The sequence below is a fragment of the Podarcis erhardii genome (genome assembly GCF_964252035.2).
Source record: "Podarcis erhardii genome assembly, chromosome: 10".
NCBI classification, from domain to species: Eukaryota; Metazoa; Chordata; class Lepidosauria; order Squamata; family Lacertidae; genus Podarcis; species Podarcis erhardii.
The window spans coordinates 34,240,883-34,268,439 of record NC_138500.1 but is presented as its reverse complement, the minus strand read 5'-3'; the positions used below and the strand labels follow the sequence as shown (position 1 = coordinate 34,268,439).

At 44.9% G+C, this 27,557-nt stretch overlaps 2 protein-coding genes and 1 long non-coding RNA gene across 3 annotated transcripts in view; 2 read left to right on the top strand and 1 right to left on the bottom strand.

The window, feature by feature from the left end:
- The window catches only part of LOC309351559, a 35,135-nt gene extending 27,095 nt beyond the window's left edge, over positions 1–8,040 (bottom strand). Inside the window, exon 1 of the long non-coding RNA XR_014160909.1 lies at positions 7,865–8,040. This is a non-coding gene — a long non-coding RNA (uncharacterized lncRNA). The remainder of the gene's footprint in view (positions 1–7,864) is intronic.
- Positions 154–4,733, top strand: APOLD1 (apolipoprotein L domain containing 1). The gene is made up of 2 exons (XM_081879314.1): positions 154–202; positions 1,752–4,733. The coding sequence occupies exons 1-2, from the start codon at positions 200–202 to the stop codon at positions 2,460–2,462; spliced, it is 714 nt and encodes a 237-aa protein (XP_081735440.1). The 5' UTR covers positions 154–199; the 3' UTR covers positions 2,463–4,733.
- Positions 8,041–8,159: 119 nt separating the features above from the next.
- On the top strand, positions 8,160–18,175 carry DDX47 (DEAD-box helicase 47). The gene is made up of 12 exons (XM_081879306.1): positions 8,160–8,300; positions 9,663–9,756; positions 10,932–11,120; positions 12,192–12,263; positions 13,005–13,123; positions 14,330–14,401; positions 14,510–14,626; positions 14,790–14,936; positions 15,196–15,333; positions 16,005–16,075; positions 16,284–16,413; positions 16,786–18,175. Exons 1-12 carry the CDS (start codon positions 8,250–8,252, stop codon positions 16,912–16,914), a joined length of 1,329 nt encoding a protein of 442 aa, XP_081735432.1. The 5' UTR covers positions 8,160–8,249; the 3' UTR covers positions 16,915–18,175.
- Positions 18,176–27,557: the final 9,382 nt, after the last annotated feature.

Below are 27,557 nucleotides of genomic sequence, written 5' to 3'. Positions count from 1 at the left end.
AGTGTGTCACATCCTTCTGAATTAGTCGGGCAGGGAGGGGGGTGGTGGTGGCAGCAGAGGGAATGTCAGGAAACGACAAATTCCTGGTGTGATGCAAAGCAGTCCCAGGGGGGCAATAGGACTGTAGTAAGTATAAATTTGGCTTGTCCAGAAACAGCCTGAGAGTCATTCTTGGGAACACTGGATTGAACTGAAAACCATGGTAGGTGGGATTATTCCTTTGTCCTCAAAAACTCTGTAGCTTTGTCCTGGTTTCTGCTAGTTTATAAAATAATGGAGTTTACCAAAAAAGAGAGACCCTATTTCTTATCCCACTGATTTAAGCAGAAGGTAAAGTCAATGATTTTAATAATCCTGCTTTACTTTCTGTCATTCTTATGGGTCACCACTTAATTGGTGAAACTTCCAACCTGTGTGATATGCTAAAACAAGCAGGTAGATGATACACAGTGCTTGTTTTGAAGAGTATTAAGGACAGGTTTTTATTACTTTGGAAGATACCTCCAGATGACACCTTGTGTTATTGTACAGCATTAAAAATGAATGAATCCATAAACAAACTAGATAAAGAAGCAAAAATGATTGTATGGTCCTCTTGCCCTTGGAAAAGTCATCCAGAAGGGGAAATGTTAATCCAGGGGGAATCAATTAATTACAATTTAAGAATTAGTAAGTAAGTCCAGCAAATGAATATGGGATATTAGAGAAGATGGGTTTGCTAGTAAGTGCCAGGAATCTTGCTTTTGAGTGGCTATGTTGTGGAAGTTTCACTCTGAGATGTTTTTTGACAGAATAGGTTGTGTGTGTGAATTATCTGCATGTCCTTCCTTTCTTTTCCCTGTGGGCTGTAGACACTTCTTGTTTGATAAGCCCCAGGGCATCCTGCTCTCTATATTGGCATGCTACAATCTACTGCATGAGCACTTGTCAAACGTGACAGGGTGACATTAGATTAGGGCTGTGGCTGGTAGCGTGCATTTGATAAGACAAGCAATGAGGGCAGATAATTCTTTGGTGTGTGATACGAAGCACTGAAGGAGAGTGACAACCAAATATGCCGTTGTGCCCAGGCCTTTGACAGACATAACGGTTTGTATCTAACTTTAATTATATACAGACAATTTTCAGAGGGGGTAGATGTGTGCTAAATCTGTTGCACCCAATAACAACAAATAAAGGGGTGAGGTGATCAGACTCCAGCATTGCTGGATCACATCAAGGCTTTTCTAGTCCAGCAATCTGTCTCCTACAGTAGCCAACTTGTGCCTATGGGAAGTCAACAAACGGGACATGAGTGCAATAGTGCTCTCTCACTGTTGTTCTCCAGCAAGTGGTATTCAGAGACATCCTTTATCCTTACCTTTAGAGGCAAAGTCTGATAGGATCTGCTCAAAGGAACCACTGGTGCTTTTAGGATCTAGCTATACAGTGGTACCTCAGGTTACAGACGCTTCAGGTTACATATGCTTCAGGTTACAGACTTCGCTAACCCAGAAATAGTACCTTGGGTTAAGAACTTTGCTTCAGGATGAGAAAAGAAATTGTGCAGCAGCGGGAGGCCCCATTAGCTAATGTGGTACCTTGGGTTGAGAACAGTTTCAGGTTAAGAACGGACCTCCAGAACGAATTAAGTTCTTAACCTGAGGTACCACTGTACTAGGGGGAAAGGTGGTCCCAGATGCATCTGCAGGCCTGGCTGTCAGAGTGTGCTGTTACCTTTCTAAATGCCCTTCTCTCTCCCCTCCCCCCAGCTTCCCATCAAGGTTATGGAGGACAACTTCCTCCCTCACACTTTTGATCCTACACATCACTTCCATGTCGTACTGCTGGATCAGAGAAGCAGGCTTCGGGAGCACATCAGGAGTCTCCGGGAGATTTCACGGAGAATCAACAAACTGCACAGACGCTCTCTCATCGCCAATTTCACTGGGAGTTCGTTAAGCGCCGCAGGTGCCATCGTGGCCATCGTGGGGCTGTCCTTGAGCCCTGCAACATTAGGGGCATCCCTTTTGGCTTCCGGGGTGGGCCTAGGAGTGGCGGCTGCAGGAGGGGCCGTCACGGTGACTTCCGACCTCTCCTTAGTCCTCTCTAATTCCAGGGAGGTGAGGAAGGTCAAGGAGATTGCAGTGAGCTGCCATGCTCAGATGAGAGAAATCATGCACTGCCTGGAATTCTTGCACCGCAGTCAAGGCCCGACGGATCCTAGGTTACTGCTGGCTGAGAGAAACGCCTCCGTCACACTGTACAATTCCATCTGCTTCATGGTGTTCTGCGGCCCCCACAGCTTCCTGGTCCCTGAGCACAACGAAGAGGTGACCAAAGTGAGTCATGCTGTGCTCAAGGCAAAAGTCCAGAAGCTGGCAGAAAGCCTAGAAGCCTGTGCAAGGCCCATGGATGAGATCTGCGAACTTTTGGAGAACAGGAAAGAATCCCCGCTGAAGACAAGAAGAATAGCACTCTAGGAGGATGTCCAGGGACAAAATCACCCACATCCTCTGAAAACGACAAAAGGGGCCTAAAAGACCTAAAACACACTGTGTTATTCCTATTAGGATTGTGCCAAATCAGAGTTTTCTCCAGGTATTTCTCAATAATAGCAGCCAACACCCCTTAGGGACTTGGTCTGTATTGCTCTCCTGTTATGTCTGTGCACAGCAAATAGAAATTGTAGCTACACAAGTGCTGATCTATGCTATCAGCACATTCCAAAGTCTGGTGTCTGCATATGGCTGTCTCACAGCACATCATACCTTGCTTTTTTAGGGGGGTTGGGGGAGACTTCCACATTTCTCATTTGGTGCTAAAACACTGAACTCAATGCAATTAATGCTTCTGCATGCATGTACTCCAGCATACTTTCCTCCATAGCTGTCAACTTTTCCCTTTTCTTGCGAGGAATCCTATTCGGAATAAGGGAATTTCCCTTTAAAAAAAGGGAAACATTGACAGCTATGCTTTCTCCCCCCCCCCCCAGCCCCACCTACACAGGGTAATCAGGAGAAGTGGACGGGGACACTTGCCAAAGCTCTGATTAAATTTTTCTCCCACAGTGCTGAGCTAGGTGAAAACTGTGGTCGTGAGGGAACCAGAGCCAGCCTAGGAAGGAAATGGCTACAGATTCCAGAACTTGCAGTTTCCAAAGCTCTGTGAGGCAGATAATGAGGGAGTCAAAGGCCAGAGAGCCTGAATGAACCTGATTATTTTCTCGTGATGTTCTTAGTAGCGGATGGGAATTGCACACGCAAGTGCGGCAGGAGTTTAATCAGTTTGGCTTTTGTTTGTCGCTCAAACTTCATCCACTCTTTATCATGCATTCTTCCAGTACAGGCAGGCAAATTAAGGCACCTGAGGCACTGCTCCGCTAACTTCAGTCTTAGAATCATAGAGTGGGAAGGTCCCCAGAGGGTCATCTGGTTCAACACCCTGCAATGTAGGAATCACAGCTAAAGAATCCCCATAATTCCTCTTGATTCTTCTGTGCTTATTCCTTCAAACCAGCCCTGGGAGGGGGGGCTTCCTGCCTGCTTCCTTCTCACTCTTGCTTTTGCCCTTGTAGAACTCAACAGGGAAGAGGACGGGGACCAAGGTTGAATCAGTGCCTCCACCTGCTATTGACTGTGGCTCAAATATGGTTGGCCTCCCTGCCTTCTGCCCTACCAAACTAGTAGGCAACAGCTGCCATTCCTAGTTTTAACTATCACCTATCTAAAGTGGGTGCCCCCCCCCATGCTCAGGGACATGGTGTATTGATGTATTTTTGTATTTATTTGTTTTGGGTAATTTAAATGTGGATTTGAAGTTTCTATTTAAAGAAATAATAATACAGCCACTCCAAGATGGAGCAGCTCATTCTACAGAGCCAAAGTTTGTTATATCTGAGGCACGGAAATATCCTTGTGTGATGTCCCCTTCCCCTTGTCCGTTCCCCACAGACCCCACCATCAAATGACCTGTGAAAGAAGAGCAGATGGGACTAGCAATTCACGTGTGAATTTTTTTAAAAAGCCACTTCACCCTTTTTTCGAAAAGTGGAGAACTGAACTTGCAATTAGAAAAATGAGCAACCAAGGGAAACCAAAGCTGACAGACACATTTCCCCATCCCTACTCTAAGACAGAGCTTATGATATGCAAATGTTTGTAAGTATATGCAGATGTGAGGGTGACTTGTGATGTCAGTTTTGTGTCTTCAAAACACTGCTGATGAGCAAGAACTAAGCAAAAGAATTAAGTAGAAGATGGGACAGCTGTTCTTGTTGGCATCAATTTGTCTAGAGAGACAATGGAATAGTGTACCATCGGGGGTACAGTCAAACCATTGGAGAGTTACAGCGCCTGTTGTGGCTGTAGAGACCAATATGGGAGAGATATGTTTTATTGCAGCTGGGGCAGATGAAAGCATTCGGTTGTGCTGTTACAGGTACATTATGGCGCTTCCTCTCTCCACCTTTCTCCCAGCGGTCATTTCTCCTCTGGTTACTTCTCCTCTGCGGGATGGTATCCCTAGGAAAACAGCAATGAAAAGTTGGAAGAAAGAAGAGGTAGAACTGGGCAGTGGGTACGTTGCTTACGAGGGCAAAATAATTTTACATGAGTAGTGGGGAGACACTGCATAATGGTGCGGGTGGCCTGTGAAGATAAGGAGATGGTTTGAAAGATGCATGTAAGCTCAGACGCAGGTTTACCAACTTGGTGAGACTTAGGCCATAGATTACACACAGTGATGCTATACTTCAAAGATTACACACAGTGATGCTATGCTTCAAAGACCTGTTTGATGCTCTTTATTTCTTCGCTTGTGGCTCAGGTGAAAGGAGACACATTATAATCTTAAAGTGTGGAATGGTGGGCAAGAGACAAGATTTAAATGCACTGGATCCTAAGGAATTTGGGTACGGGGTGAGCTTCCTCTAAAGTGATCCTTGACTTTCTGCTCTTTGGGGGAAGGGACAAGAGAAGTGGCCAAAAGGATCTGCTTGCTATTTTGGGTATTTGTAAAACCAAGGAACAACTTGCACAGATAACTAACTCTGATCCAATACAAAATACAAATTAAATGAATGAGCACAAAGTAACCTTGTGTCTGTGTCTATTTGTATATATAGTTTATTCACAAAATTGCTTCTTCAAACAATGGGAATGTCACAGCAACCTTAGTGGAGGCAGGCTGCTTTGAATATAGTTAATGGAGAGTTAAAGTGCATTCATAATAATGCATTTATTTTCAAACTTGCAGGTTGTGTAGGTATTAAGGGGTGCAAAAATAAGCACACTGGCTGTCTCCTTAAATCAAAGCAGAATCAATCTGCTTCTTTACAAGTTCTTCTCATGAGGGAGCTTTGGACTTCTGGACTCACTAATGCTATCTGTCACACAGAGTGCTTGTTTAGATTTCCTGCCTATTGCCTATTGTTATATAAGGGCAGGATGTAGCATGGTTGGACTCCAGTAACTGAGGGCTCAGGGACGTCATCATTTCTACAGTGCTCACGCACGTAGCCAGGAGTTTTTGCAATCATGCCACTTGGGTATTGGAGATCCTTCAGTATCCAGAATCAGTCCCTGGGGATACTTTGCTGTGACTTTCTGAAAATCACTGCCAACCAACTGCTAGGTTTAGGTTTGGCAAATAGTCCACATCCAAGGAAGAACTGCTTCTGATTTTATTTGGTATTATTAATCATAAGGATTTATACCAGCCCTTCAACAAGTTTCCTTTTGCAAGATTTGCAGGCAAATCTCTTAGGCTCATTTATTGAATCTAATATCAAAAGGCTGGGTAAGATGTTGCTGTGTGAGTCTGTGAAGAACCCTCTACTTTCATACAGTTTGTGACTTTTAGTCCCCTCCCTGCTATTTTGTTAAAACACATGTACAAGTGAGGATTGCTGCCACGTTTTTAGAAAGACACTTGGGAGGTGCACTTATGAGCATGCACAAAGGGAATGCTTCCTCGACAATCCAGAAACCATCAAACTGAGCTATGTGATTTAGTGTCCTTTGCTAGCCTGACCCAGCAGTGGCTAGAGGGCTAAGAGTATACCTTGGAGGACTGGGTTCAAAGGGCCACTTACCCACAAAACTTTGCTGCGTGACTTTGAGCCAGTCACCTCAGCCTAGCCAACAGGGTTGCTATGAGGCCTCTTTTGTGTTGACCTCTTTTTGTGCAACTTAATAAAATAATAAAAAAAATTAAAAAACAAATGCAAGCCAATTAAATACAGCATCAGCTTCAGAAGATGTAACTAAAAACTTCATTTAAAAAAATGCTTTCAACAGCTTTGTTGTTTCTATGATAATAAAAGATAGGGAACTATACAGTGGTACCTTGGGTTAAGAACTTAATTCGTTCTGGAGGTCTGTTCTTAACCTGAAACTGTTCTTAACCTGAAGCACCACATTAGCTAATGGGGCCTCCTGCTCAGTGGCGTAGCATGGGGGGTGCAGGGGGGGCTGGCCGCACTGGGCGCAACATCTGGGGTTAGGGCAAATCCACGGGTTAAGGGGCGCAAATCCACGGGTTAGGGGGCGCAAATTACTTGCCTTGCCCCGGTGCTGACAACCCATGCTACGCCACTGCTCCTGCTGCTGCCATGCCGCCAGAGCACAATTTCTGTTCCCATCCTGAAGCAAAGTTCTTAACCCAAGGTACTATTTCTGGGTTAGCGGAGTCTGTAACCTGAAGCGTCTGTAACCCGAGGTACCACTGTAGTTGCTTTTTGACTCCCCCCATTATGGTGCCCCAATGGAACATTACAGATCCCAACACATCAAAACTAGTTTATGTTTTATGTTTAGGTTTGGTTGTAAGTCGCTTTGGATTTTCCTGAACAAGATAAAGTAACTAACAAGTTCAATAAACAGACAAACTTAAATTGTAAATCACTTAGAGGTTCTATCAAGCAGAATATATATGTTGTTAAATAAATTTTGTTAAGTAAATATATGGATTTTGTTTTCCTTCCCCCAACTCCTCGGGATCTTCTAAAATTTATTTATTACACGACAAAAGTGCTCCCTTTTCTTTCCAAACTCGTCATCCCCGCAGCTATTTTCCTCTTGTTAGTTCCCGACCTCGCTTGCCCTCCAGAGGTGAACTGCAAGTCCCAGAACCCTCCGCGCGGACAGCAGCCCTCGCGGCTTTTTGGACTACAGAGATAATAGAATGAAGAGTACCACATCTCTCATTATAAAATGTACTGTATATAAACTTTTGAACGCTACACTGGAATCCATTTTAAAATTTCACCAGGGGAGGAAGGCAGCGCTGTCCATAAAAATTAATGAGAAAGCCGGGATTTTACTTGGCTGTGACTAGGCATCAGCGCACCCACATCCGAACAAAAAGGAGTAGTAAAAAGGAGCTCGTGGCTTTTCTAACGTAGTTCTTGCGTCAGAGTGCTTACTTATTTCATTAAAAAAGTTTTAAAAATTAGCTTAGCTAATGCCAATTCCCCGATATGACCCCCCCATATTGCAGCTTATGGAGAACGTGGCTGACAACCCTGCAGTGCAGTCCACTATTAAAATTGCAGTTCACATACCAGGCTGAAGGTGCGTTTGAATTCCTGGCTAAACATTCCGCATAGAAAATGCACTTTTAAGCTACAGCAAAGGTTAGTTTTGCTAGCACAGCGCTTCAGCCAGCCAGTGTCCTTCCCCCCTGGCATGCCACATGGATGGAAGCGCCCGTGCTTCCTTGACTAACACGTGGACGACTTGCGCTTTTATTTACGTACTTCTTTTTACAGTAATTGCATCGACACTTTTTTCTCCCGAGAAGCCCGAGAAGGGGTATGCATGGCTCGTCCCAGCTCCATATTACACTCATGATGACGACAACCCTGCGAGATATGTTGACTTACCCGAGATCACCCTGCGAACTTCGTGGCCGAGTGAGGATTCGAACTCAGATCTCCACCTATGTGCTGATCCTACACTCTCACCACTACACCAGAGACGTGTAGTTTTTGTTTTGTTTTAAGTGCTTCCAAACAATTACATTCGCCGCATGAAATAACCCCCGAGGCAGGCTTCTTTCCCCGACAAGCGCCTCCAAATTCCGGCACAATTTTCTCCATTGAAGGGGAAGACGGCTTCACTGCAACCGGAAGTTGGTGTCGCGTGTAACTCTACCCTTTTCCTATCTCTGCGGCTCAGAGGCTCGTTCGGAACGCGCTTGGACTACGAGTCCCAGGGTACCTCGCGGCAACCCGGAAAGCGAAGTGGGAGCCGAACGTGGCGGCCGGCATGGAGGGCGAGGGAGCCGTCGAGGAGACTGCGAAGACTTTCCAAGATCTGGTAAGCGGGGAAGACTCGTTGTCTCTCTTAGCTCCCGGCGACCCTTTACTTGCCCAGCGGTTTGACTTTTGAATTTTATTTTAAAACCAAGTCCAGCCATTGCACCGGAGTAGACGAAGCTGTCCCTCCGCTCCGTTCTGCTCCGTTCTGCGGAGGAGCTGCTGTGATGGGGGCAGCATTTCTGGAACCAGCCAGGCAATCGCAGTGCTCAAGGCTGGGGTCGCCCAGCTAGGTAGTGCTGTACAGCGTGGCAGTCATTTCCCACTAGATGCTTATACAAGCTTTCTTTCCCCACTGAGAAAATGCCCCGTTGAAACCATGGGAAAGCGCCTGTGCAGAGAAGGCTAGCGGAGTTATATTATACTTTAGTTGGTGAGGGTGTTTATGGCCTGGTTGGCCCAGCTCGCAGAATTGCTTAGTGGGTTTGCATATTGCTTTGAAACCGACAATGTCCTAAGGCACTGCAGTGGACAAGGCGAAAGGAGAAAAGATAAATGTGGTTTCCTGTGTGAAGGGATATTTTGCTACATGGTTGTGTGCTGCCGTCCTGCTAAGGAACTAAAATACAATTTCTCAGTTTTACCGTGACCCGGGTAAGGTCAGGTGTTTGGAGCAGGTGGTGCTGTGGTCTACTCTAAACCACTGAGCGTCTTGGGCTTGCAGATCAGAAGATCAGCGGTTCAAATCCACGCAACAGGGTGAGCTCCCATTGTTCTCTCCCAGCTTCTGCAAACCTAGCAGTTTGAAAGCATGCCAGTGCAAGTCGATAAATAGGTACCGCTCCGGCAGGAAGGTAAATGGCATTTCCGTGCACTCTGGTTGCCATCACAGTGTTCCGTTGCGCCAGAAGCAGTTTAGTCATGCTGGCCACATGACCCGGAAAGCTGTCTGTGGGCAAACACCAGCTCCCTCGGCCTGAAGCGAGATCAGTGCCACACCCCATAGTCACCTTTGACTGGACTTAACCATCCAGGGGTCCTTTAACCTTTTCCTTTTTGGGTGAGGAGAAGCTTGGCCTATCCACAGCACCAGTGTCTCTTCCCTTACTTTGCCTGTTTTTATTTTTTTAAAGTGTCCCATGTTTTCAAGTTATCAAAGTTTTGAGATGAAAATAGACTTGTAGCTAATCGAAAAGACCATGGTCAGGTTCACATTTAACAACCAAACCACGGCTTAGCCCAAACATGCAGTCTCCCTGCGAGGAGATTGCAGGCCAACCTTTGCTTAGATGACATGCTGCAGTATGCTAAAAGGACAGGAGACGATAGGTTGGTTTATCGAGTTGTGTGAACCAGGACTTCCTGGATTCTGAAGGTTGGGGTCCCTTGCTAATTATGGTTTCTTTTCTCTTTGGAATAATAGGGAGTGACCGATGTGCTGTGTGAAGCCTGTGATCAGTTGGGATGGAAGACACCGACAAAGATCCAAGTCGAGGCTGTTCCAGTTGCACTCCAAGGTGAGACTGGGAGCTGAAATTCAGGAAAAAGAGAAATCTCTTTCTAGAAATAAGAAGAGGCTCTCCTGTGTTTCTTGTATTATAGAACTGTATTGCCAGTCATTTGTATTACACAGACTTGGATCCATATGGAGTTCCCCTCACCTTGGACTATGAAGCAGTACAGCTTCCTGGTCTGTCCTGCGGCAGAAGTGTAAGTCTCCCCAACTCCACAAGTCTTCTGGCAGGGGAGCTATACCATTTGTGGGGAAGCCCCATCAGCAAGAAGTCAAGTGGGACCTGGGCTTTTTAAAGCAGTGAGACAGCCAAGTTCGTTCAAACCAAAAGAGACTGTGAGGAGATATGATAGGCATCTTCCAATATCCAAAGGGCTGCCACTTGCAAGATGGAGCAAGCTTTTTTCTCCTGCTCCAGAGGAGAGGAGCTGAAGCAATGGATTCAAGTTATAAGAATGGAGATTGCGACTAAGCATCAGGAATATCTTTCTGACAGTAAGAGCTGTTGAGCTCCCATGAGGCATGGTTGGCTTTTCTTCCTTAGAGGTTTTTAAGCAGAGGTTGGATGGCCATCTGTCATGGAAGCTTTATTTGAGATTCCTGCATTTCAGGGGGTTGGACTCAATAACCCTCAGGGCCCCTTCCAACTCTACAATTCTATGACTGAAATTATTATTATTATTATTATTATTATTATTATTATTATTATTATTTGTACCCCACCCATCTGACTTGGTTGAAAATGCTTTAATGTTATTTGTCAGGAGAGACTTCCATTTTCATTAACTGCCCTCCAAAATGTCACCTGTACAATAAGACAATTAAACAGAGAGGGGAAATGTCTTTTGAAACTCTTCATGGAGTGTTTAGTAGTGCAGATATCCACTGCTTCTACTCTTCCTGTGCCAGCTTCTTTTGGTAAGAGCCAAGGTTGAGGAGCTGTTAGAACAGGGGTCTTGTACAAACCTTCCATGGCCTGTACTCTGTATCTTCAAATAATACGCTTATTACATTGGTTGATGTTTCTTAAGTCATGTTAGCTGATTTCAAGCTGTCACTAGTGCAAAGATTTCTGTTCTAGTGCTGCTCTTGTTACTTTCCAGAACTGCTTTTGAATGTCCTCCATCTGTGCTGTTGTATTCCTTCAGCCCTGCATGTGACACACCTCTTTTCTTGTAGGCCGTGACATCATTGGCTTAGCAGAGACTGGATCTGGAAAAACGGGGGCTTTTGCATTGCCCATCCTTCAGGCACTGCTAGAGACACCTCAGCGCTTCTTTGCTTTGGTCCTTACCCCGACCCGGGAGTTAGCCTTTCAGATCTCTGAGCAGTTTGAGGCCCTTGGATCTTCCATTGGTGTCCAGAGTGGTGAGTGGCCTTGCTGCAGTGCTAAGAATTAGCAGAAAACAAAATGGAATTTGCAAGGGGAAGAAGCAGTCGCATGCTTTTCAAAATAAGAATAGTAAAATATCAGATTCAAGAAATGGGACTATATCCCACTTCAAGGTGTGAATCTTAGTCTGCCTCTAGTAGAGGTGGATGGAGCAGCCTAGTTCCATTCCTCATCGGTTTTGCATGCATTCAATCCATAAATTTGTTCTATCCTGTTTTTAAAAACGATACAAAAATACTTACATTTGTGTATGTTGTGGGGTTTTTTTTTTGTTTTGCATTTCTTTTTACACATTTTTGAAGCCAAAACTGCTTTGCAAAATTTGGGAAGGTTCGCAGCCTCATTGTTAATTGTGTTCTGGTCTGCATATGAATGAAGGAACTGCATATTAGGTGGGTTTGTGCTAAAACACACCCATGCCTACCTTATGATCAAAAAGTTAACACTGGAAGTTTCTGGCAGTTTCTCTTAAAAACAAAGAGGCAAGCAGAGAGAGATTTAATTAGGTGGGACTTATTTCACTCTCACCGTTAATATTTCTCCATGTGTATCCCCACTCCCTCCAAAAAATGTGTAAGCCATGCAAATGAAGAGTGCTTGGTTTGCACAATTTATTCCAGTTTCATAATCTAATTGCCTTTTAAGCATCAAACTTGTTTGTTTTGGATTCATTATTTACCTCTTGCAGGGTTTTTTTTCTGGATATGTACCAGTTGATTGTTTTGGTTGGAGCTGCTTACACTAGTCCATATTGAATAGAATGGAAGCTTGGCTAAGACTTGCTTCCTGAAGCTAATGCAGGGTTCTTTTTTATAATATGTATTTGTCAGTGTTGTGGTGTCTTGTTCGAAGAATGCCTCTTAGCATCTAAACGTAGCAATCCAGTTCCAATACTAGGCTGTGCCTATGAGCAAGCTTGGCACTGGATAAGGGGCCTGAATTTTGCCTTTTATTTTCATGTAAAGGAGGTGATGGGGAGGGCGGCTGTGAACTGGCTCAATTTCAATGGGCTTCATTTAATTTTTCTTCTCTTTCTCCCCTCAAAGCTGTTATTGTGGGAGGAATTGACATGATGGCACAGTCTCTGGCCCTAGCCAAGAAACCACATGTAATAATTGGTAAGAAACAGGCAGCATCAGTGATTCAAATGATTGTAATGAGATCTTAATAATTCATATGAATGAGGCCTATTGCACATCTGTGTCTTTTACATCTGCATAAATGAGGTAATGAAAAGCAGTAGGCCAGCAAACATATCCTTTATTCATACTTCAGATACCTTCCCAGTTTAATGCTAAGCATCAGCCACAGGTCTTGTACTTTAATCTGAAACAGGAGCAGACATGGGAACTCTCCCCACCTCCCCCAACTTCATCCTAGGGTCCACATGGCTCAGGCAGAGCTTTTGCCTTTGAGCCACAAGTTTGCTCATTTATCATTTCTGATAAATTAATGTTTCTCTCATAAGTGTTAACTGATGTGTGCTTGACTGGAAGGGCTGGAGTATTTGTCATCTGGCTTGAGAGTGAAAAACTGTATTAGGTTGACCAGACTTGACTGCAACCTCCATGGAGCAAATCTCTCAAAATAACTTCTTGATTTACGTCAAGCCTCCTCCACCCCGCCCCCCACTGGGATACAACTAGCCATGCCGTATTAAACCTGCATAAAGTTCTGACTTAATCCATACTCCAGTGGCTGTGCTTACAAAGGCTTTTGGCAGAAGGAAGTCATGGGACTCTAAGATTTGGCAAATTGGAGTGAATGGGGGATACATGGCAATAGTGCCTTCTGTGTTGTGTTTCTTTTTGAATGCTCTGTTTGGTAAAGTTGAAAGTTTGTTTGGTTTTCTCCCGTAGCTACACCTGGCCGCCTTATTGACCACCTTGAGAACACAAAGGGCTTCAATTTGAGAGCTCTGAAGTATTTAGTTATGGATGAAGCTGACCGGATCCTCAACATGGACTTTGAGACAGAGGTGAGCACTGTCAACTGTTGTCGCCTTAGAATGGTCCTTTGCAACATCATGGAGATGGTGCTTTTCAAAACTGTTTAACGTGTACTTTAATCACCATCATCATTTAATAGATAAAACCACGCACAAGGCGGCTTACATGACAAGAATTAAAAACATAACTTACTCATTAACCAATAAATAAAATACATAAAAAGTACACAACCAAATTGAAACAATGTCCACATAATCATAATAAGATTGAAAAAGTAATAAAGATACAAAATTTAATATCAGTAACAAGAACAAAACCCAACCAAGCACCCTAAACAATACCACAGCCCAAGGGTCTGTTCAGCAGCTTTTGCAGCTGGAGTCAGTCCTGGTCACGCCCTTTCAGGCCAGGTGGAAGAAGGTCAAGGCAGGGAGCAGGTCTTCCTGAGCTCACAGCCAAGATGGGCTGTAGGACCTGCAGGTCAATGGGACTTGCCTCTGTTTGATTCCCTAATATGGAACACAGAGCCTCTGTTGTCTTCACCACTTAGCAGCTGACAGTATGGTGTCATGCTTCCTGTGTTTGTCTCTCCAGTGGATCCTTGTTGACTGTTGGGATCTGAAACATTCTCAGATACAGTGGACCCTCTAGTTACGTACTGCTCTGGATACATAACTTTCAGGTTATGAACATGGCAAGCCCGGAAGTGTATATTTCTGGGTTTCGCCTTGCGTGCATGCACAGAGGTGCTTAATCACGCCGTAGGCAGAAGCGGCGCCTCTGCCTACGGATTTTCAGGTTGCAGACAGACCCCCGGAATGAATTTAATTCGTATCTGGAGAGTCCACTGTACTAGGTTTTAAGATGTAGCAAGGCATTTGGATACTAGACTTGTAGTCTTGTTATCAACTATTGCTCAGGTTGCTGTCCAGAGAATCTTCCCTTCCAGGTTCATGTGTAGTAATCTGCAGTTGTAGCCCAAGTAGCAAGACCTTACCGGAAGGCATTGGGATGCTTTCTCCCCCATGTTGCCTCGGTCCCCCTCGACCCTCACAGCACAACCCCCTCCTTTCTGTGGATCAGTAGAGTGCCTTGTTTTTCAAAGGAGGCGCTTCCAGTGTTGCTTTCATCAGACTGGATTGTGATACCACTCCCACAGTGATGCAGTATTTGTCTGCATGCACATTAATTACCTTTCTAGTTGTTTCACTGTCACTTGCCTTCTCTTTTCACAGGTAGACAAGATCCTGAAAGTCATTCCCAGAGACAGGAAAACATTTCTCTTTTCTGCTACCATGACTAAAAAGGTATGGGAAGGTGTGGCATTTTGCATGAGTTCAGCTAAGGTGGAGGTAGAAATTAACAGGTCATATCAACTAAATTTGTGTCTGAAAACATTAATTATTTCTGTTCAGGTGCAAAAACTCCAGCGTGCAGCTCTTAAGGACCCTGTCAAATGTGCTGTTTCAACTAAGTACCAGACAGTTGAAAAACTGCAGCAATACTATGTCTTCATCCCTTCCAAGTTCAAGGTAACATTTATTTTTTCAGGTATTTTATTTCCTTTAATTTATCCCTGACTTACTCCACTGGGGTTTTCTCTGTCCCTTTGTGCTTTTTTGAATGTGTTTTCCTTTCACCTAATCTCCATTAGTTTCCTTTCTGATTTCAATTTCTTTTCTTTTCTCTTTTTAGGACAGCTACCTGGTCTATATTCTGAATGAACTTGCTGGAAACTCATTCATGATATTCTGCAGCACCTGCAACAACACTCAGAGGACAGCCCTCCTCCTTAGAAATCTGGGCTTCACTGCCATCCCCCTCCACGGTCAGATGAGCCAGGTACAGGCTGACCTGAACACATTCATTTCTGGAATACCACACTGAAATAATGATCATATTTTAAGGGCAAATATGATTTGTATGTGTCACCAAGCTTGCTTTCCCTTTTGTTAGCTTATCTTTTACAGACTTTCATTTCTGTAGAACAACAGACTGTAACGGCGGAACGATTCACAAAACCTGACTCATTTTGCTTTCCCACGCTGGAAAAATCTAAAGCATGTTCATTTGCCCTTTCTCTCTGTCTTACTCTCCCCAGAATAAGCGATTAGGGTCGCTGAACAAGTTCAAGGCTAAAACACGTTCCATTCTGCTGGCTACCGATGTTGCCAGCAGAGGCCTGGACATACCCCATGTGGATGTTGTCGTGAACTTTGACATTCCTACCCATTCCAAGGTGAGTTACGAAGGCAGGGAGCTGGGTTACAATTGTGCAGCCCCTAGTTTGAGATATCCTAGTGGAGTTTGCAGAAAGATAGCCCTCTTCTTCCACAGTTGCAACATAGGATTCCATAGTGATGGAATAGCTAAACGCCCACCTCCATGTCAGCCCTCAAAAAGCTGAGCATTGAAAGGATGGGGAACCATTAATACATCAGTAAGACAATAGGGGGTTAGATGGGTCTTTAGATCAGAGAGCTCTTATTTAAAGTGACCCGTTGAGAGCTTTAACCTGAATTGTTCATTTTAATCCAGAGAATTGCTGGGTTTCATATTTGTCTTCTGCGATGCTTTATGCTTTACAAACTGTTTCATGGTTGCTGTATTTTGTTTATTAAACTGCCTGTGAAGCCTTTCTACGGAGTGGTATAGAATCTAAAAATAAAAAATATTATTGTGAAGATACAACTGTATGAGGAGGCGGATGGCTACAGCCACGTGGTCAAGCCCATCTTTTTCACCTCCTTAGACACTCTTGAAGCATACTGAATACATATTCAGAAGGAGCTGCGTCTAGTGAGCATTGTGGGGTCTCTTGCATAACTGCTTCGGATTACACTTTCTTTTTAAATGGTGTTTTGCCTTGCTTTGCCTTGCGTTCTGTGGCTTATTCTGGATCCCTTTCAGGATTACATTCATCGTGTGGGGAGGACGGCTCGGGCTGGGCGCTCTGGAAAATCCATCACGTTTGTCACACAGTAAGTTGTGCCCTCTGCTCCTTCCGCTGGGCCACAATTTTTACTCTTCTCCTCTCCTCTGAATGAGTAGGGAAGCAACTTTCTGAAGTGGAAATGCAACTGAGTTGGGGGAAGAGGCTTTTTTAAGGGGGTGGGCTCTTAACTAGTTTATGGGCCACTGGTTAAGAAGAACCATTCGGATGAGAGAATTTTGTCTCACTTCCCCCAGGTACGATGTGGAGCTCTTCCAGCGCATCGAGCACCTGATAGGAAAGAAGCTGCCTGCCTTCCCCACACAAGAGGAGGAGGTCATGATGCTGACCGAACGTGTGGCTGAAGCACAGCGATTTGCTCGGATGGTAGGCTGAACTTAAGGCTATGTTTGCGCTTCTGCAGACCCCCGTGTGGGTCCGTTTCTCTGTGGACATGCATGCGCAACAAATCATTGGGGTTCTGTTGTGCAGAGGTGTGGCTGAAACATTAGGATTTGTACTGCATTGAGAGTATTGTTAGCTAATTCTACACAAGGCTGTTCCTGGTTATAAGGGGCACTGTGTTTCCTCATGCATCCTTGCAAGCTGGGTTTTGACTCTATTTGTTTGTGCAATGTTTACCGGCCACCCTGCATGGTGACTGAAGGTATTACGTTTTCAGCTCTTGAGCTTCTTGATTGCTTCTGTGCCTCCATGCTTTGAATGCTCAAGCAACTTGCTGTCTGGCTTTCCTTGCAGGAGTTGCGGCAGCAGGGCGAAAAGAAGAAGCGTTCCCGTGAAGAGGAAAAGGAAGAGGATGACACCGAGGGAGCAATGGGGGTCAGGAACAAAGTGGCTGGTGGGAAAAGGAAGAAATGGAAAGCCTGAGAAAGGAACTATTTTTCCCAGAACTATTTTTCCACGTTTTTAAGCTGCTTGGTTTTCTGAGTCACCAGTATCGGAATTGACCTTTCAGCATATCCCAGAGAGCAAAAGATTTCCTGATCCACTAGCACCTTTTGTAAACTTCTGTAATCCAGAAGCAATTCTCCTGCAAGCCTGGGAAATCTCTCTTAATGCTATGGGGAGGCCTATTACTTCTGCTGCCAGCAATTGTTCCTGTCTACCAGCAGGCCACAGTGGATTCCCTAAGCTACATGAAATGGATATATGGCAGAACTTTTTCAAGCTGCTACTATCAAAGTCAATGGAGAGACATTTGCACCCCTAATTTTATAAGAAAATTGTCCAAAATAAAAACAAAGTAATAAAAAATGCATGCTGTGCTGGTTCCAAGACGTGCAGGCAAAGAATATGGAATAGGTAACTTGCATCTTAAAGTTACTTATGTAATCACAGCTTTGTGCAGGTGTTTGTGGGAAAATAAATAAGTGAGAGCAGCAGAAACCTGCTCTCCATTTATTTATTTCCCAGCCACGTTCACAAAGTGGGCTTATTCAGCTTAGGGAAGGCACTGCTAGGGCTCTGGCAGCATCCCAGAGTCCCTGTGTTACTTTCTCAAAGCTGGGTAAGTGAGTTGCTAGGCTTTGGGAAGGAGGCACAAGAGCTCTGGCTGGGTCCTAGAGCCCTTGAGTCTCCTTTCCAAAACTGGCCAAACACTTGCAAGACTTAGGGAAGGATGAAGGAGGGCTCTAGGACTCTACCAGAGCCTCACACTGCCTTCTCAAATTTGGGTAAGTGGCTTTACATCTTGTGGGGTGGGTGGGGCAGTTCCAGGGGTTCCTGTTATTTTTGCATATACATGCGGACCCCCAGAACCGAATCTCTGCGTAAGTTGCAAGTTATCTGTATTTGTGATAGCACCTGTCAGTTGTGAATGCTTTTATGTACAATGCTGCCTAGTAACCCAGACCAGTGTTATGTAGAAAAGACTGATCCCCCAAATAGGGGAAAGTCTGGCAGATGCTTGGCTGTTTGCCTGTGAGTGCAGAATGCTGTTGAAGTGGGTTTTTCTTTCCTCATTATCTCAGCCCTGAGGCCATTCTGCCTGAACGCTAAAGCTGAGAGGCAGTGTTTATTTAGTCGAGGTATTTGGCAAGGTGGATTGTCTTGCTGAGATCCTGCCTGTCTGCAGTGTTGAGGTTGGTGGAATGAGAGAGCTTTTAATTAAAGTCCTTCCATCCTCTTCCCCTTTAGCTGTCTCTCTTTCATTGTGGCTCTTTCACAGTCTGTGAACGTTAAAGGTGACATTGCTCAAGCAGATCCGTCCAGTCAGGGGACTGGCTGATTATCTGGTGCTTCTAAGTTGTTTCTATTTTGAACACACCCTGTTTTTAGAATAGAGCTGTGAGCAGTAGTAGAACTCTGTTCTACTTGCTACTTACCAGGCATCGTTGATTTTCAGTCATGCATTCTGACAGCCCTAACCTGAAGAGACCAGTTTTCGTCTTTGATACTTGTGCAATGCCTGTTCGTCATCATGGGTGGAAATGTGGGTATGCAGGGTGAGGGGTGAGACTTATATATAGCAAGGATCTGTGTGTGCGTGTGTGTGTGTGCGTGTGTGTGTGTGTGTGAACTCCTGTGCAGCAGCCCAGTAGAAAACAACTTCTCTGTAGGAATGGATGACAGCTCTTCTCTGTAGGAGAAAAGAAAATCAAGCATCTAAGAGGCAGAACTTGCCTTGCAGGGTTAAACCTGCTTCCTCCTTTTGCTCACCTCAGTAGCAGGAATGAGAAGCAGGCTTTGCCTCTTCGCAGTTGTATCCTAAAATTGCAGTCTGTTTCCGAGAGCCTACCCCAACTGCGTTCCTAGAGGTTTTGTAGGAGCAAGTCAGCTATCTGCATGATCTGGTGTAGCCACACTGTCATTTTGAGTACAACACCCGCTTATTGTGGGGAAGGAAGGGAACCCTTTTGGGGACACATTTAGATATTGTAGCTAGGAAAATTTTAAACTTGAAAGCAATCCTTTCAGATACTTTTCAGAACTGGCCAGTGTGCCATTCCACACATTTGCTTCCCTCAGTTGCTATTTGTGCATTCATGTGATAAATCTCAGTTAACCAGTGATAGGTAAGGGACAGGCCCATTTTCACCAACAGTCCTTCCCAAAGTAGACCTGCTGAAATCAATAGACCTAGAACCATAGAACTGTAGAGCTGGAAGGGACCACAAGGCTCATCTAGTCCAACCTGCGATTCTGGAATCTTTTTGCCCAGCGTGGGGTTCAAACCCACAACCCTAAGATTAAAGAGTCTCCTGCTACATGACTGACTTGTGTCCATTAATGTCAAGGGATCTATTCTGAGTACAACTTAGTTGGCTATCGCCTTCTGTTGGGAAGTATTCTGGCCTATGTATGGGTTTTGAACAGTGTATCCATGGTCTTTTCATGTACATTTTGCACAGAAGGAGCAAAGCCTGTGGAAGAGAGCCATCATTCTTGGCTTTAGGCCCTCTGCTATTAAACCAGTGGGCTGCACTCTCCTCCCTCCTTTGCCATATTTTTAAACTTGTAGCCTCCTCCCAGGCTGATTTAACATGCAGCTATGAAAACCAAACATTAGAAAACCAACATAGTTGCTACACCCACATACTTCACGGCCGCCTCACCTGCCAAAGGTATGCACATCCAGTTTTGCTATAAAAAATCCCCAAACCACCCTCCTCCTAGTTTCAGTGCTAAGAAGTAGCTTCTTTGTTTGATGGCGATGACGGCAAGAACGATGCTTATATAAACAAAACAAGTGTGTGTGAGGTAGCATGGAAGACTTGATCATAGCGCTACTCAGAGAACTCGGGGGCATGCGTGAAAACAGCTGAGTTGCTCTAAATGGGAAGCACTTGAATTCGGTGTTCAGTTTCTGGGCGAAGCTGTCAACATGGCTACAGGGAACTGATACCAGTCAAGAACAAGGATGGGCTAACTGTGGCCCTCGGGCTAATTTTGTGCAGCCCTCAGTCAGATTTCATAAGCCCTCTGCGAGCAAGCAGTTCAAGTCTCAGGCAAGAGAGAGATGTCCCTTTCCCAGACGTTTGCTGGGGAGAGAGGGGGGGCAGAGGAAAAAGAGGGTGTTGTATATAAGAAAAGGGGGAAGCCCTGCCCACCACTGGGTTTGGCCCCACCCACAGTTGACATGTTTTCCCCTCCCCTTGGGCCCAAAACAATTTTATCCCGGGGGGGGGGGAACTTGCCCATTCCTGCTCTAGTTTAAGACTTAACAGGTTTGCAATGGTTGTGGAAGTTCAGAATGTAAGCAAGAGTTAAAGTAGCGAAAGTTCGCTAGGGGAACTACAAGATCACCCCACCACAGCTACCCCAATGCTATTTTCTAAAATTTGCCACCATGTCTTCCATTCAGATGATCGACCATGCTTGCACCCCATTCCTATTTGTTCTCCCTGCTCCCAAAGTTTGCTTTCTTAGCATACGTAAAATCAGTGCTATTTTTTCCTAGAGAAATAGGGGTGCCGGAACGCACCACGAATGCCTCCCTCTTAGAATGGCAATGGTGCCCACCTGAAAAGTGCCAGAAATAAGTTCCTCCTGGAAGAAAAGCCCTGCGTATAATTTAAAGGCAGCTTTTCGAGCCTCTGCCAAATGCATCTGCTCTGCTCCATGTGTGTACATAGGCTGCTGATACCAGTGTTTCAAGACAGTGATAAGATTGTCTTTGAATCTCTTTTTCTGCCTTTGTTGCCAGTTCTGGGTCATTGTAACGGTGAGTCCAGCTGATTAAAAGCAGTCTGGCTTTTCCCTATTGATTTCCAAGAGGCTCAATGCACTTTACAGACACACAGGTTGGGTATGGTTAATTCATTGGTTTCTAGAGAGTTTCTGGGAAACTGTGGTTGTGAAAGTAGGCAGGAGAAGCAATGTGATCTCTGTGGACTAGGGGTTGCCAGTGTGGTACCCATGGGTGCGCATGAATTCCCAGAGGTCTTCCCTGGTATCTGTGGTTCCTCCTGCCCAGTGAAATCAGACATGAAATAAGCATTCTAGTGTAACCAAATAATACATTGGTGTGTGTTGTACCCATGACAGTTTCTGCAGTTTGCAAACATGAGACCAGAAAGTCCGGTGACCCTTCCTTGAAACTCCTGAGTCCCTTTGAATATTAAGCTGAGCTGTGGCCATGAGAGGAAAGGGGGATGTAGAGAGGCTCCCACAGATACCGTGATGCTTGCCTTGTTCTTCCAAAAGAGTCGTTGCAGGGAGGTCAAAGACACACCTTAAATTTTCTCCTAATAAATTGCATACATAAAAATTTGACTTCTGACTCCCTGACAATGAGCTGCAACCACTTGGTCTGTGTGTTTATGATGGGGCATTTGCCAGGAGTTTTAGCCAGGTCTTTATCTGCACAACTATGTGTTCTCCGATAAAGATTCCTTTTTTCTTACAAAATGCTCTTTGGACATTCCCCTTTCTACTGTTTCCACCGTTGGCTGAGTGTGCTTGCAGTGAAGCGAGAAGGTCAGCGTCTACAAAGGAATCTTCCCTTAAAATATTGCAGAAATGTTACCTCATACCTCTTCATCTTACACCTATTAACCCTTCCCTTCACCTGGTCTGTAAGCAAGGATGCGGAACTAAGGCACATGGCAGCATATGTGGTGGTATTACGTTACGGTGTCAAGTATTGGGGAGACAGTCTTTCTAGAGATACATATTATCACTGGTCAACAAATAACTCAGTCCCTTGTGTTAACTTTATTGAATACACAGGGTCAAATACAGGTATTTCTTTTAGAAATCTTGGTTATTTATTGTTAGTAATTAGATTTGTTATAGCCTGTTTGGGGGGAGACTTGGGGCATCCTTATCCAATTGGTTTAACAGAATCTGGCAATTGCCCTTAATAGATAAATTGACCGTCAAAATAAGACTGGGCAAAGGACAGAGACTCCAAGACTCATTTACAACTGGCTGGTATTGTCTTATGGATTACATGAATAAGAAAAACAAAAGCAACATTGAACTTTCAAAGACATCCAGATATTTTTGGTTGCTGTAGATTAAATAATATTATATGCTTTAGACTGATGACTGGGTATTCTTATGCCATATCTTTATTGTATACCTTGTGATTTCTTTTAAGTGTGTGTGTGTGTGTGTGTGGTTTTAAAAATATATATCCTAATGAAGCTATTTGAAAAAGATGGTCAAGCTTGCATAATGCTTCATCTATTGATTAGTACAGCCTTCCTTCCCTATCCAGCTACCTTCCTGATGTTTTGAACTCGGCTCCCATTTGTTCTAGCCAGGCAATGCAGTGCCAAACATGTGAGGGCACCAGGTTGGGGGAGGCTGGATCAGTGAGCATGTTTAGTTGTGAAAACCTATCACAAGTAAATTTAGTTTTGCACCCAATAGGGTTGGCATTGGACAGGTCAAACAAAAATGGGATCAGTGGTTGAAAGGACATTCAATAATACTTGAGGATCTAAGGAGTTGACTTTGGATGAAACGTTCATAGCACAGGTGTGTGCATTCAGGCTACAAACTCAGGCCTCCACCCCATGCAAAACCTTGTTAGACATGTGTGCAAGAGGTTGTTGTGCAAGAATAACAAAATGGGCTTGGCTTGCATTTGTTTCTGGCTTCGCTTCCTTCCCGGTTCTGGCAAATGGCCCAGAGATTTGGCTGGCAGCTTAGATCTCTGGTGCTGCCCTGACTGTTTTTGTGTTTGCCTCATGCTGCATCCCAGTAATGAACTCAAGGCAGGAGTTTGGAGCCGAGGTCCAGGAAGTCACCTCGACAGGAAAATACTTATCCTTGCCTGAAATTCAGCACAGCTGGTTTACCACATTTGGAAACAAGCGAATAAAGATGCTATCATCTAAAGACACCCCCTCCACACAATGAGTCAATTACATCCAGAATTTTAGGCTCACTGCTGCTTCCTTCCAAATCCAAATCTGGCCTCCCTGTCGGAAGATGCCTACAGTTTCGCATAGAGCCAGCAGAAGGAGCTGTGGCTTCACTAGGACGGAAAAGGGCTGCTTCTTGCGAAAGGGAGAGATCTTTGCAGGGCTGCCTCCTCCATGAGGAATGTGTGTGATCCTGACTCCTGGCAGCCCCAGCTGGCCCTGCCATTATTCAGTGCTTGCCTCCAGCAGCACATTTCTGAAAGGTTACAAATTGTCAATGATTTTGTTTATTATATTTTTACTGCTGCGATGAGGTATGGAGAGAGATGGAGATTTTCTGCCTCAGGCGTCACAGTACTCAGGTCGGCATTGCTTCCAATAAACCTGAGGTGCAAGGGCTCCTCGCTCAGAGGAGGATATGCTTACTTAGACCGATAGATGCAAATGCAGAAATAGTAAGTATTATAATCTAAACAGGAACACAGTGCATCTCGCCATCATGCGGAAGGCTGGGACTGGACGGTCCGCTCATGGCTGCTGTCCAGCTGCTTAAAACCGTTCAAACAGAAATCAAGCATTGCTCTGTCTTTCTTGGTTCCCAGCTTGCTGCTTTGCTTCTACCCCATATCACTCTCCCCTTTGCCTTTTTTCTAACCACCAGCTAACTAGCTAACTTTCTAACCACCAGCTAACTTTCTAAGCACCAGATAACTAGTTGAGGGAGTGGGGGCACCCATTTGCCATCTTGCACAGATCCACATCCTTTGCTCTCTTAATGGTCCATCACTCAGGCTATTGTCTCAACAGAAAGCCAGTCTGGCTTATATTTTAACACTTGCCACATCCAGGGGTTAGAAGGCTCTTGGCATAAGAGCCTCAAGCCCCTCCCCCCCACACAATGCATGACACTATCTTAAGCAGCAGCAGAATCAAAAGCTTGTTTGAAAAATAATATTTTCAGTAGCTGGTGGAACATGGCAACTAGTCCAGCAATGTTGCTTATTGCTGATTTTTCACTTCTGTAGGCAGCCAGCTCAGGGGTAGGGGACCTCTGGTATGCATGGCAAACACATCTAATGGACTTCCAATCAGTTTTTTAAAAATGAAAACCAGCCCTGGGAGGCAGCCATTTTGATTAAGCACATGGAGGGGATTAATCCTTTCCTTGTCAGCCATTTTCCTGCTCAGAACCATCCCTCCCTTCCGAGCTGTTTATCCCACTGTTCTTTATTGGGTTACAGGTGTGTCTACAGTATAAACTTTGGATTTGGCAGTTTGCCTCAAAATTTGCGGCTTGGCACTTCTTGATTGATTTTATATTCTCAGGTGTCTTGTGTGAAATCTTTTAAGAGGTCATCTGCATGTGATCTAACACATACCATATTTGCACTGGGTTATCCCATTAGCAAAGAGCTTTGCTAGCTCTAGGGCGTATCTTTATCTTACTGCCTCAAATGTCCCTCATTTCAGAGAATATAACAAGCAACAGAACACGTAACAGGGTTTTATAGTTGGTGAAACCATTCTGCTTCAACAACTTCCTCATTGCTCCTCCAGCCTGAACTCAGAAAGCTAGCAACCAGGTTTTTAAAAACCCACACAACTCCCATGTACTCTGTACATTAGGGATGGGGGAATCCCTGGCCCTCTATATTTTGTGCCTGGACTCTAACTCCCATCAGCCCCAGTGAGCATAGTCAGTGGCCAAGGATGATGGGAGTTGTAGTCCAACAAGATACAGAGGGTTGTACCTTATCTATTGCTGCTCCACAAAGATAACAGTCCTCTTCTCAGCCACAGCAAGACTACTGATTTCCAGCCTATAATAAGTGATGTTGGGCCAAGGCAGCAGAATTCACAGTTCATGGTTCATCATTCTGGGTTCCTGATGCAAGTAGTCAGGGTGGCTTTTCATATAGGGAGGCAGGAAGAAACATGATTGAATCTGCACCCTGGACTGCTGCACACCTTGTAAATTAAAGCAAGAAACTTGGGCTTGGTCCATTGGCTCAGCGACAGCCAGGGCAGGCTTTAAGCCCTGGATATACGTCTTGGCTTTATTCTCTCCCCCTGGCACAGCGCTGGAGAGCAGTCTGACTAGGCACACAGGCCACAGTCCTCCCCGCTATGATGAGATGAACTGTATTTCTATTTAACCTATAGTAATTATTTCAATATGTCCATCTGTACATATACATGAGCATATGCAAATCGGTGTCCTCTTTTGCCCTCTGTTTTGGTGAGGCATAGCAGAAGGGGACGTGTCCTCTAGAACTCTCTTCAATGCTTAACATGGCCTATGAACGTTAGGCTTGATGTTATGCAAATAATGGCATTGTCCAGAGGCTCTTCCTCCCCTGCATTTGATTCTAAACATTTGTATCCCTGTGATATTCTGCAGTTACGGAAGTGTAGTGGCAACACCATAACATTGCACTTTCTGACATTTCTCTGCTCTTGCCAATCACACTCCATCCTAAGCACCGGCGGACACTGGCTGTCACAAGCAATACTTCTCTCCAGAGTCAAACACAGACTTTTTACTTGCATGCAACTATGAGGATATAAACCTTTCCATGTTGATTTTAGCATGGAGAGGTTTCATGATTTTTTTTTTTATAACATCCAACAACAGAAAAACAAAATGGGCTTTGTGTGTGTCAAGTTCTAAGTAACAGTTGTGCCATGTGCAATCACAAGTTTTCTGTAAATTATGTTACTTGGAAGCTGGTGCTGACAGAATGATTTGTTAGCTTGCCCTATATTTGACATTCATATTATCACAGGATAATTTCCCCTGTTTCAGTTTATACCCCTGAAACCCAGTGGTGTTTAGCGTTGCTTTACATCTTAAAATGCTAACGAGCACGTGTTAACAAACCTGGATCATGCACCCTTTAAAAGTGGCACCGTTTGTAACATGCATGCCGTCTCTCCCTCCTCAAAAAATTTGGAAAAGCAGTGTGGTTCTTTCTGTCATGTACTAACAGGAAACCAAGATGTGTATGAACTTCAAACATTATTGAGTACACAGCAGGGTGCTTTTATTTGTATCTGTTAAAACCGCAATGGATGAAGGAGAGCTGTAGCATGCAGTCCACTCCATGCTGCTGTTACATTGCCTTTTCTTATTTCAATAGATTTTACATGGCTACAATGCAGTGACAGTTCTGAATGGAATCCTGCCCTTGGTGTGTGGTCTTCCTGTATTAATGAAGGCACTTTTGCTCCTTCCTCCAGGAAGGAAAATTTGCATGCATAAGCAGCCTTCTGAGTGTGTTGCCAATTTGGTGGTCTTTCTCAGGTTTAATGCTAAGATATCGTCAGGGCTATCTTAAGCATATGCGACACTGGGGTGCAAAGATCCGCCTGGCGCCCCCGCCCCGGTTACCCAGTCCCAGGAGTGCAGGAGGGCAGAGCCGGCCGGCCGCCTCAGTGTCTCGCTGGCTCCGTCACCCCCAAACTCACGGCACAGAGCAGCTTACAGCAGAAGAGCCCACTGCGGCGCTCCAACTGACAGACGGCTCTTCCCTGGACTCAACTCTTGGGCCCCGGACTCTCGACCTCGCGCCCATGAGAGCCCGGCGCCAAGGTGCCCTGCACCCTTAGAACCTATGGGTAAGACAACCCTGGCTATGGCTTAGAGTTACATGGGCAAGTCTTGGGTTTGGGAGTTACTCTCCTCCTCCTCCTCCTGGTGCGGCTATGAAGAGAAAGGAAGCTTCCCCTTCCATCTGTAACTAATTGTTATCATACTGTCTCAAACCAGTCAAACTGTGGTTAGCCTTAACTAGGCACATGCAGAGGTGTGAGGGAAGCCAGGTGCACTTGCCTTGGGCTTTGGAGGGCTAGGCTGGTCAGAGGGCCCTGCCAGGGGCCTGCCAGACTTGCATTGTCATGCCAAGAACAAGACTTCCGCCCTGGGCCCCAGACAAGCTCTGCACAGGCCTGGCCTTAACTATGGTTTATGATTGAAATGAGCCAATTTCAGACTATGGTTTAGAAAGCTGGCTTAGTTCCCTAAACTATGGAAGAGAAACGTGTGGTTCTCCAGATGTTAGACTCCAGGGCCAGCATAGCCAGTGGCTGGAGATGATGGAAGATGTCATCCAAAAGCATCTACAGGCTGCCGGTTCATCATTCTGGTCCTTAATTTTAGACATGGTTCATCAGAGTTTAGGGTTTGCAGTTTAATGAAAATGGAAGCAAATGCTCCCAACCCACATGGTCAGAGAGCATTTCCCTCAACCTGAAATAACCACCTCATGCTGTTAAACATATGGATTGATGTGGGATAGGCGGGGGCAGAGCTTATTTCAAATGATGTAGATTCCAGACGAATCTGAGCCCCAGATCTCCCCTTCACAGAAATTAAACACTGCTAAGCAAATCTCCTTTTTCACCCGCAGCAAGACTTTATTTTGGTTAAAGTCCACATAGCAAGAATGCTATGAGTGAATACCACACATGCTTTCATTGTGGAGCGAGCTATTCCAGCACGATCTCAGGTGCTCAAAGGGAGACTTCAAAATGTGTCTGGTTTAGTGGGTCTTTTGATTCACTTTTGAAAGCTCGAGAACAAAGGCAGCACTCGCAAAAGCACATCAGGAAGCATGCACAGTGTTTCACCAGAACAAGGAGAGAGGCCACTCTTCCTTTTAGCCAAGGAAGATTGTGGAGTCACTCCCGAAAGGG